General features: G+C 48.9%; 1 protein-coding gene across 1 annotated transcript; it reads right to left on the reverse strand.

Annotated features, from left to right (window-relative positions):
* Positions 1–4,699: 4,699 nt before the first annotated feature.
* Klhl33 (kelch like family member 33) lies at positions 4,700–9,662 on the reverse strand. Its single transcript, XM_045156874.1, is given in 5 exon segments — positions 4,700–4,737; positions 4,740–5,236; positions 5,628–5,795; positions 5,894–6,818; positions 8,947–9,662. Coding segments are annotated over 5 exon segments (2,328 nt in total). The 5' UTR covers positions 9,647–9,662.
* Positions 9,663–11,947: the final 2,285 nt, after the last annotated feature.

Raw genomic sequence — 11,947 nt, forward strand, 5'->3', positions numbered from 1 at the left:
GCGATCCTCCTACCTCTGCCTCCCAAGTGCTGGGATTAAAGGCGTGCGCCACCACGCCCGGCTGTTGAATGACTTTTTAAAAACATTTAATCAATTTATTTATTTGATAGAGAAAGAGGAAGAGAGAGAGAGAATGGGCGTGCCAGGGCCTCCAGCCACTACAAACTGAACTGCAGATGTGTGTGCCCCCTTGTGCAACTGGCTAACATGGGTCCTGGGGAATCGAGCTTAGGTCCTTTGGTTTTGCAGACAAACACCTTAACTGCTAAGGCATTCCTCCAGCCCTTGAATGTTTATAGTACAGACACTCGGACAAGAATGATTTAATCATATGAAGCCTTTATTTAATTTTCCAGGTATTGTCTCACTATAGCCCAGGCTGTCCTGGAATTTACTATGTAGTTTCATGGTGCTCTCAAACTTACTGCAATCCTCCTACCTCTGCCTCCTGAGTGCTGGGATTAAAGGCATGTGTCACCATGTCTGGCTAAGCCCACCCTTATGTACAAATCATAGAGGAAACTGCCACAGAAAATGGTTACCCATCCAGCTTCCTTCTTCAATCTTCTCTTTTCTCCTATATAACTTCCTACTCCTTTCTCATGTTCATGTTCAACTATATTCCTTGCCCATCTTAAACTTAAATATAAAGCTTGGTACAATTATGCTTACCTACAATTCCAACACTTAGAATAGACATGAGGTTCAGGAGTTCAAGGCCAACCTGAGCTACATAAGACCCTTCTTTAAAAAAAACATTTTTTGGCAGGCATGGTGGCACACGCCTTTAATCCCAGCACTCGGGAGGCAGAGATAGGTGGACTGCCGTGAGTTTGAGGCCACCCTGAGACTACATAGTGAATTCCAGGTCAGCCTGGACTAGAGCAAGACCCTATCTCGAAAAACCAAAAAAAAAAAAACCCAACCAACTTTTTTTTTGAGGTAGGGTCTCACTCTAGCCAGGACTGACCTGGAACACACCATGAAGCCCCATAATGGCTTCAAACTCATAGTGATCCTCCTATCTGTGCCTCCTGAGTACTGAGCTTAAAGGTATGCACTACCATGTCTAGGCTCAAAAAAAAAAAAAAAAAAAACCTTTTATTTGAGATAGAGAAGAGAGAATGGGCATATCAGGACCTCTTGCCACTGAAAAAGAACTTCAGAGGCATGTGCCACTTTGTGCATTTGGCTTTACATGAGCACTGGGGAACTGAACCCAAGCTCTGCAAACAAGCACCTTTAGCTGCTGGGCCATCTCTTTAGCCCCTCAAAAAAACTTTTTAAAAGCTAGAAGTGGTGGCACGTACCTTTAATCCTAGCACTTGGGAGTCAGAGGTAGGATTGTCATGAGTTTGAGGCCAGCCAGATACTACACAGTGAATTCCAGGTCATCCTGTGCTAGAGAGAGACCCTACCTCAAAAAAATAAAATAAAATAAATATTCAGCTGGGTGTGGTGGCACATGCCTTTTATCCCAGCACTCAGGAAGCAAAGGTAGGAGGATTGAAGTGAGTTTGAGGCCAGTCTGAGACTACATAGTGAATTCCAGGCCAGCTTGGGCTAGAGTGAGATCCTACCTTGAAAAACAAACAAACAACAAAAAAAGCCAGGCATGGTGGTACATGCCTTTAATCCCAGCACTGGGGGAGGGGGGCGAGGGGAATGCAGAGGTAGGAGGATCACTGTGAGTTTGAGGCCACACTGAGATTACATAATGAATTCCAGGTCAGCCTGGGCTAGAGTGAGACTCTACCTCAAAAAAAAATTTTTTTTAAGGACTGGAGATGGGGGCCAGGTGTGGTGGCGCATGCCTTTAATCCTAGCACTTGGAGGCAGAGGTAGGAGGATTACTGTGAGTTCAAGGCCACTCTTAAACTACATAGTGAATTCCAGGTCAGCCTGGGCTAGAGTGAAACCCTACCTCAAGAAACCAAACATAAAATAAAAGGGCTGGAGATGTAGTTAAGTTTGTAAAGTGCTTGCCTAGCATGCATAAAGCCCTAAATCCAATCCCTAAAACAAACAAAGAAACAAACAAAAAATACAAGGGCAAAGGGACTGACTAGAACAGACTGCTTTTCTAAGTCTTCTCTCAGCCACATGCTCCCATCCCCCAAACTCCTATCCCTTCCTTGGTAGCTCACACTCTGTCATGTTTCTACCCCTGATCCCTCAAAAGAGATACCTGACTGCATTCTTCCTATCTCCTTAGATCTTATATCATCTATTTTGCACATGGATATCTCCCTCCTTGGCTTCTGTCCTCCTCATCTTTAACTCCTCTGCCACAGGAACACTTTCCACTTCTGCTTCTTGGCCCTACTAGACCTGTCAGTTATCTCCAGATCTTGCACTGGCCAGGCCCTGATGGAAACAGCTCACCTCCTCTTCCTTTTCTTTTTCTGCCCCCCCCCCCCACTTTTTTTAAAGATAGACCTTATTTAAATGTAGGTTGCCGTCAAACTGCTATGTAGTTGAGGATGGCCTTAAAGTATGCTAGGATTACAGGTATGCACAACCATGCTCAGCCCTGGTGGAATTTCTGCCTCAAATAAAAACCAAAAGGCTCAGGCTGGAGAGATGGCTTAGCGGTTAAGCGCTCGCCTGTGAAGCCTAAGGACGCTGGTTCGAGGCTCGGTTCCCCAGGTCCCACGTTAGCCAGATGCACAAGGGAGCGCACACGTCTGGAGTTTGTTTGCAGAGGCTGGAAGCCCTGGCGCGCCCATTCTCTCTCTCTCTCCCTCTACCTGTCTTTCTCTCTGTGTCTGTCGCTCTCAAATAAATAAATAAATTAATTAATTAAAAAAATAAATACCAGTATTTGTGATTTCCCTCTAAATAAATTTAATAATTCATAATTTATTAAAAAAAAAAACCAAAAGGCTCTCTCTCAAAGGTAGCCTAGAGAACCTAAAAGATTACCTCAAAAAGAGTACTGACAGGAGAACTTAGGCATCCAAGGGACGGGAGAGTAAAAGGAGCAAGAGTTAGGAAAGAAAGGGGCTGTAAAATTCCTTCCTCATTTGTCTGTGGATTACAATCACTTTTTCCACCTGCCCTTCCTGACCCCCATGCTTTGGCTACTGTTTCTTTTTGCTTTGTTGCATTTTGTGTATATGGTGTGTATGTGTGGGAACACATGCATGTGTGTGAGTGCATGTAGAGACCAGAAGTTGACACTGGGTATTGTTCTTGATAGTTCTTGACCTTGTTTACTGAGACAAGGTCTTTCAGTGAAGCCAGAACTCACCTGTTCAGCTAGTCTACCTAGCTAGCTTGCCCAGAGAATGTGCCTATCTCAACCCTTTTAATATTGGCATTACAGCTGGTTGCTATGCTTACAGTATTTATGTGAGGGGTGGGAACCCCAACTCAGGTCCTCATGCTTACAAGGTAAGTACTTTAGTGACCTGGCACTTTGTTGTTTTGGTAATATGTCATTGAACTATGGCCTTATGCAAGCTAAGTAAGCACTCTACCAAGGTGCTCCACCTCTAACCCCCAACCAAACACACTTCTCCCATCAAGAATCCCTAAGTGGCCAGGCGTGGTGGTGCACGCCTTTAATTCCAGCACTCAAGAGGCAGAGGTAGGAGGATTGCTATGAGTTTGAGGCCACCCTGAGACTACATAGTTAATTCCAGATCAGCCTGGACCAGAGTGAGATCCTACCTTGAAAAAAAAAAAGGGGGGGGGGGAGGGGTGCTAGAGAGATTGTTCAGTGGTTAAAAGGTACTTGTTTGCAAAGCCTAAGGATCTGAGTTTGATTCCCCAGTACCCACATCAAGCCAGATGCACAAGGTGATGCATGTGTCTGGAATTCATTTGCAGTGGCACACCCATTCTCTCTGCCTCTTTCTCACTCTCTAAATAAATAAAATGTTTTTTAAATTGTATATATATTTCCTAAGCCTGATGGAGTTCTTCCCAATTGCCTTATTCAGTTGTCTGTCTTTTCCACAAGGCCAGTTCTGAAACCATCTTTCCTTAGTAGAAATCATATATACTTAAGTAGTTTATGAGCTGTAAGGCATGTGTGAGAATAAAATACTATGAAGCATAAAGTCTTCTCTTGGGATGTAGTTCAGCTGGTGGAGTGTTTGCCTAGCATGCAGGAAGCCCTGGATTTGATCCCCAGAACCACCTAAGAGAGTCATGGTAGCACATGCCTGTAATTCTAACACTGGAGACAGGAGGAACCAGAAGTTCAGAGTCATCCTTGATACACAGCAAGTTGTAGCCAGGTGCAGTAGTGCATGTAATCCCAGCATACTTGGAATGCTGAGGCACGAGGACAAATTTGAGGTCAGCTTGAGCTACATACTGAGTTCAAGGCCAGCCAGGGCTACATGTAAGACTTTCTCTCAAAAACAAAACAAGGGGCTAGAGAGTTGGTTCAGCAGTTAAAGGTGCTTGCTTAAAAACCCAACAACCCAGGTTCAGTCCTCCAATAGCCATGTAAAGACAGATGCACACAGTGGTGCATGCATCTGGAGTTCATTTGCAGTAGCAGGAAAACCTAGTACATCCATATAGACTATCTGCCTGCCTGTTTCTCTATCTCAAATAAATAAACAAAAAATTAAAAAAAAATTAAAAGCAAGTAGCAGAATAAAACATTTTTGTCCTCTCATAATCTCTGCCTTTTTATCATGGCAGTTCTTACCTCTTCCTTCCCCATACACTACTGATCCCTTCATCCAGCAGGTTTGCTTTGGTTCAGAGTAGGGACACAGTAGACAGTGTCAGGATGCAGGCAGGCATCTCAGCCCGAGGCCGTGGTAGAGTTCCCAGGCAGAGCCAGCGGCCCAGGCCAGGGCAGTAGGCATGAATAAGGTGGGAAATGGCATAAGTACGATGGCTGTAGCCGCCCAACACTATTAGCTCCCCCTGTAGCACAGCACCTGCAGCCCCCACATGGGGGGAGGGCAGGGGTGCCAGGTGAATCCAGCTATCAGTCTTTGGTTCATAAGTCTCAAAGCTCAACAGGTCTCCAGTTTCACCTACCCCACCTGCCACATACAACCGCCCACCCAGAGCAGCCATCACATGACCAGCTCGAGGTATCCCCATTGGGCTCAAAAGTGTCCCAGGTTTCTCAAGTTTGGGGTCATAGTGCAGCAGTGAATTCAAGTATTGACCAGTCCCGGTACAGCCACCACTCATGTATAATCGTCCCTCCAGGATTGCAGCCGCGTGGGCAAAGCATGGTTCTGGAAGCGCAGGCGCTGGCCTAAGAGAGAAGAAAACACAAGGTTGGTGATTAAGACCGTTTGATTTTGTTTGTTTGTTTGTTTGTTTGTTTTTTGAGGTAGGGTCTCACTCTGGCCCAGACTGACCTGGAACTCACTATAGAGTCTCAGGGTGGCCTTGAACTCACCACGATCCTCCTACCTCTGCCTCCCCATGCTGGGATTAAAGGCGTGCACCACCACGCCCGACTTCGATTTTTTTTTTTTTTTAAACACAGAGTCTTGCTACATAAGGCTAGGCTGGCCTGGAACTTGAGATTGTCCTGCCTCAGCCTCCTAAGTGCGGGATTACAACAGATGTGTACCATCATGCCTGGCAGCAATTTTCCTATCTCATATCTAGTTTCTCCCTGATGCTCCTTGCCTGCTTACCTCCAGACATTCAGCTCAGGGTTATAGGTCTCCACAGAGTTAAGGGCAATGCCATTGTCTCTTCCACCCAAGGCATAAAGTTGTCCATCCAATGCCACTAGAGGGAAGAAGCTCCGAGCCTGGCACAGAGGTGCCATCTCCTCCCAGTCTTCTTGACTGGGCTTCCACCTGGACACAGTGGGATGAAAGATGTAGAGTGACTCTGAGAGTCTAGGTCTGGCTGAATCAGCAATTTTTCTCACCTGCGGGCCACGCCCTGCCCATACCTGAGAGTTGAAGCCAGAGTGTTGGCGTGGCTATAGAAGTCCTGTCCTCCGCACACATAGAGTTCACTTCCCGCTATGCTCGCAGCCCCGTGCCGGAAGCGCCCTGGGGCAGGCAGGGCGGGCAGCCTGCCCCACTCCACAGTTCGTACCAGGCCCATGCCACAGCGGAAGGCCCGCGCCCACCACACTTTTCGAGATGGTTGTCTTCGAGCCATGTCCGGTCTGAGTCCATCCCCACCAATTACCACGAGGGCGTGATCAGGCTCCCTCCACCTCTCTTGACCTGGAACCTCCGCTTCCACCATTAGCTGGTGTAGCAGGGTTGGGGGCAGAGGTGGGGGCAGCCCTGCTGCTCGCACTTTCCGAAGCTCCCTGGTAGACATGCGGCCAAAACGCACACATTGCAGCAGGGCTTTGGCCTCTGATTCTTCGGTCTCAGGGTTGGCAGCTAGCCAACACCGCGCAGCCATGAAGGCCTCAAACTCTTCCAGTACGTGGAGGTCATCACTGCAGAGCAGCTCAGCCAGGCAGGCAGCTGGCAAGGAGGGGAAAGTGGGGCACAACGCCACAGCAGGCAAGTGGGTGAGGAGGTAGTGACGGACTTTGCTCAAGAGTTTTTCCAGCCCAGGGGCTTCAGCCATGGGGAACAGGGCCAGGCAAAGGGCAGGACTGAGGCTTTGTAGCAAGGCTCTCTGACACAAATCCAGGCAGGAAGAGCTTTGGTACTGCATAGCAGCCTGGATGGCTCTTAGCAGTCCTGGCCATCTGGCCTGTACAACTCCAGAGTAGGCAAAAGAAACAAGGAGTTGCAGGTCCTGGGTAGAGATGGTACGCAGAGACACCTTTGTACCCTGGGACTCCTTCATGCCACTCAGGAGCATGGCCCCAAAGAACTCGCTGCCACAGGCCAGTGCTACTCGATGCACTGCAGGAGAGAAGCAGAGGACCCAGAGTGTTGAAAGGCTTCTAGGAATGATCCTGACTCTTAACCTCAACTTTGGTTCAACCACACAAGGCTGTAGGCCAAACACGGTGTGCACTGGGATACCGTGGTGTGCTTGCAGCTTTCAAGACTGGGGTTGTAGTCCAGTGGTAGAGCATTTGCCTAGCACACACAAAGTCTGGGTTCCATCCCCAGCACTGCAATAAATAAATAAGTAAATAAATAAAAAGCAGACTTAATCCATCCTCCCACCAAGATTCTGATCTAATAGATCTGCTCAGAGCCCCTAGAGATTTGCATGCTAACATTTTTTTAGCAGAACAAAAGGGGTCTTTATTAAATACATACATGGTCAGTGGTGTCTAAATTTCCTTACATCACAGCTGAGCAGAGTTCTGCAGGAAGCGCGAGGACCACTGGATTTACTGTTGCCACAAGACAGCAGTGAGTGGAGCCATGATGTAGTGTACACTATTTACATACGCAGTGGCCCCACTGATATGCCAACATTTTTGAGTACCCTGTATTATTCTCATGTTAGTGGTTGAAAGACAGATTTCTTAGGGCTAGGTCAGTTAGAAAAATAGCCTTAATGGAGCACATTGAGAAAACAGATATGTCTTGTGAGTCTGTTGTTTGTTTTTTTTTCGAGGTAGGGTCTCACACTAGTTCAGTCTGACCTGAAACTCAAGGCAGTCTGCCTACCTCTGCTGCTCCAGTGCTGGGACTAAAGGCGTGCACCACCACACCTGGCTCATAATATGTTGGTTTTTGAGAGAGCATCTCACTGTATAGCCCAGGTTGGTCTCAAATTTCTAGGAAACCTCTTGCTACAGTTCTCTCGGTGCTGGAATTATAGGCATATACCTACTTTTTAAAAATTTTTTTTTTTTTTTTTTTGAGGGAGGGTCTTGCTCTAGCCCAGGCTGACATGGAATTCACTATGTAGTCTCAGCATGGCCTCAAATTCACAGCGATCCTCCTACCTCTGCCTTCTGAGTGCTGGGATTCAAGGTGTGTGCCACCATGCCTGGCTTCCTCTCTTCTTTTGTTTGTTTTTAGAAGACAGTAACTCACACTGTGTCCTACATTGTCCTGGAGCTCTGTTAACCAATCTGGTCTTGAACTCTTGGCAATCATCCTGCCTCTTGAATGTTGAAATTACAGGCTTGAAGCCACTACCACCACACCAGACTTGATTTCTTCATTAATAAAATATGTGGTCTGAACTAGATAATCTCTAAACTAATCACTTGTAACTTTAAATTTTTATGGGCCACATTATGACACCATTTTCCAGGTCATGCGTGTCCTGGTGTGCACAGGAGGCAGTGAGTGCATGGCTTGCTGGCAAGTGGGTCTGCACCTGAGGACAATGGTTCCTAACCACCTCACTACCTTTCAATGACAATTAAAGGAGATATCATGTCTAAAAAATCTTGGTACCTTATACCTCACTAAATATTAGGGTCGGTGTAAAATTTAACTGATTCAACTCGACATAGCTTTTTGGTGATGAACAAGAGTTAAATTCAAAGTGCCATAGCCTGCCAGCCTTAAGATTCTTGCAAAACAGTACCACACAGACCTTAGCTGCAGAACTTGTAAATGGCCACAGTGTCAAACACACTTGGGTGAAAGGACACATTGGACATTTCCCACCTAGTTGCTGCCTTTTACCGGGGGGAAAAAAAAGTTACTTAATTTTATTAATTGAATAGAAGATGCCAAGAAGGACCTTTGGCTAATCTGTTTGAGTTAATCACTTTCTGCCCGTTCAACTGCCATAGTCTGTGCTCTTAGCTCCAGCCAGCTGGCTGGAAATTCCAGTTACTGGGCAGGAAAAAAACACCCGGTGACTGAACGGTCAGTTCAAGTCTATCGGGGCTAGGAAAACAACTCAACTGCGCATGCGCTGGATCAACACCAAGGTGAGACTACCGCGGGAGCAGCAGCAAAACTTTTATGGAAGGCTAGGGAAGTGGCGTGGTAGTAAGGAATGCCTGGGTTCGATCCCCCGCGCGGCAAGACAAACACAAGCCCTTGGTGGTGGGCATGAAGCCACCAGCCGCCGGCATACACCGTTCTGAAATTGCCCCGAGGCCCTCACCCCGCAGTCGGTAGCCCTGCGCCTCCAGCTCCAGGTCACACCCGACGCCCTCTCGGAAGAGCAGCTCGATGCGGCGCAGACTCTCCCGCAGCTCCTCGGCAGGGCTGGGCTTCTCTCCCCCCGCGCCGGCGAGCCCCGAGCGCCTCCGCTGCGCGGCGGCCTGGACCCGGGGCGCGCCGAGCGCCTCGGCGGCCGCCAGCGCCTCGTCCAGCGCCGCGGGGCCCAGCGCGCCCTCGTAGGCGAAGCTCAGCGCGGCCTCCCAGCCTCGCGGGGGCACGTCGAGGCGGAGGCAGGGCCGCGGGCCCCCGGCGCTCGGCAGCCTGCTGCGGAAGAGGCTGCTGACCGCGGCCAGGATGACCCGGTGCACGCCGTACACGCGCCCCGCCACGGACACCTCCTCATCGAGCAGCAGCCTCTGCTCCCTCAGCCGCCGAGCCTCGGCGAAGAACCGGCCGGGATGCTCCTCGCTGCGCAGCACCCTGGGCTCCGCCGCGTCGGGACCCGCATCCTCCTCCTCCTTCTCCCGGGACAAAGCTGGAAAGGGCAGGTGTGATGAGGCCGAGGGGCTGGGGCCAGGCTCTTCCACGGGAAAGTGTAGTAAACCGGGGTCTTCCCCTGGAGGCCCGAGACCGTCGTTCTGGACCGGAGGGGAGACACGCTCCAAGTCCGAGGGTCGACGTGCCATCCAGAAGCTCGTCATTCGAGTTTGCAGGATTGTTGTCGGTGACCGGGCAAGAGAGGTGGTCTTAGCTGTACCCACACAAGCCAGATCTGTCCCGAAGTCATAGAATCTTAACTCCCTCTGCGTTCGGACCTCATACTTCCAATCCAGAGCAACTGGAATACATAGACTATGCAACTGTGAGGTTTATCAGGTGCAAGGAAAGCGCGCCAGTGCGTGGAGACCTGCTGTCCAGGACCACTTCCTCCCTCCTGCCACTATCCTCTCAGTACCCCTGCGGAGACTCACTTGAATGCCGGCTCTGCTTGGGACTGCCTGCCTTGTGCAGAGAGAACTCACCCATATCCCAGGCAGTGTCCCCCCCCCCCCCCCCGTCTAATTATAGTTATCCTGAAGGGCTAAACCCTGGTCTCCCAGTGTTGGACGCTGACACCCAATCCTCTGAGCCACGTCCTGGGATGACTTCCCCCTTCCTTTCCACCTGGAGGTCACGAGGGGGTGCTGAGTGAGGGGAATTTGAAAGCCAAGGAGGATGTGGGCATCTCAGAGCCAGGCCAGAAGGGCGGTGTTCACCACAGCTGGCTGGTAGTGGTGCTGGGGTACGTGGAAAACAGGGAGGAGTCTGAAAAGTCCAATATACAGACATGGGCTCCTGAGAAGAGAGAAGCAAATATCATTCCAGGGCTTTGTTGGCTTTTCTGCCCATGATGCAGTTGGAGCCCTGGAGTGATAATTCTGCAAACAGCCTGCCCAGTCCAGTATAGCAAAGGAAGGGGGGTTATGGAAGGAGCAGTGATCAGTTACTTATCCTGATAGGTTTTCCTCTGTCCTGAAGGGAGATCTAGACACCCAACTCTGAGTCTTGAGAAGAATCTCTGGAGTCTAATCTGGACCACTAAGATGAGGGACAGTGGAGTCTCTGGTTGATTTCCCTGTGGTGGGGAACCAGATCTACCAGGGTTTTGCTAAGCAGCTCCAGTTCGTTTACAATATGGAAAAAGGATTAATGGAGGAGGGACCAAAAATTGCAGTGGGGGTGGGGGTGGGGGGTGGGGAGGGGGAAGATGGCTTAGCGGTTAAGGCGCTTGCCTGCAAAGCTAAACTACCTGGGTTTGATTCCTCAGGACCCACGTAAGCCAGCTGCACAAGGTGGTGCATGAGTCGATTTCGTTTGCAGTGGCTAGAATCCCTGGGGCACCCATTCTGTCTCTCTACCTGCCTCTTTCTCAAATAAAATTACATACACACATACATAAGGGGCAGGCATTTTAATCCCAGCACTTGGGAGGCAGAGGTAGGAGGATCGCGGATAGCCGTGAGTTCGAGGCCACCCTGAGAGTACATAGTGAATTCCAGGTCAGCCCCTCCTCACAGAGGAATCTGCTTTCTTTCCAAACTATTCTGAAATAAACTTGATTCTTTAAAGAAGAAGAAGAAGAAAAAAAAGGTTGACATTGGCTGGATAGGTCGACCAGACAAGCAAACCTAATGGTGGAAATACTGTCCCCAAGGTTCAAGTGAGAGGGCTGGTGAGATTGCTCAGTGGTAAAAGGCACTTGTTTACAAAGTCTGCTGGTCTGGTTCAACTCCCCAGTACCCATGTAAAGCCCAAAGTGGCACATGCATTTGAGTTCCTTTGCAGTGACAAGAGGCCCTGGCCTCTTTAGGAAAGAAGATTCAGCTGGAGAGATGGTGTAGTGATTAAGGCACTTGCCTGCGAAATCTTAAGGACCCAACTTCAATTCCCCAGTACCCATAAGCCTGACACACACAAGGTGTCACATGCATCTGGAATTGGGTTGCAGTGGCTGGAGTCCCTGGCACACCTAGTCTGTCTGCCTCTTATTATAATAATCAACCTTACAGTGCTTGGCTACCCACACAAGACCCTCATAAGGAAAAGATGATGACATAAGAAGAGAATGAGTGGGGGAGGGAATATGATGGAGGGTGGACTTGTGAAAGGGAAAGTGGGGGAGGGAATTCTGCTATATAGTCTATAATTATAGTAACTCATTTTATCTGCCTTTCTCTCAAGTATTTTTTAAGTTTTTTAAGTTTAAAAGACTCAGGTGAGTGGCTTTCAAGGGGTGGAGTGGGAAGGTGAGTTTGCCAGTATAGCATTCTTGTTGATTTCCTCTTACACTGGCTCACCTGGGGCAGTTATCCTGATGAGCCTAACTTGTGTGCCCCATACCACAGGTTGTTTTACTTTTTGGCAAAAGGGCGTCTTTTTCAGTTATTTGTTACTTTATTCTTTTGAGGCAGGGTCTCCCTATGTACATGCCCTGGCTGACTTTGAATTTGCAGCCATCTTCC

This window comes from Jaculus jaculus, chromosome 8, assembly GCF_020740685.1.
Source record: "Jaculus jaculus isolate mJacJac1 chromosome 8, mJacJac1.mat.Y.cur, whole genome shotgun sequence".
Taxonomy (NCBI): Eukaryota; Metazoa; Chordata; class Mammalia; order Rodentia; family Dipodidae; genus Jaculus; species Jaculus jaculus.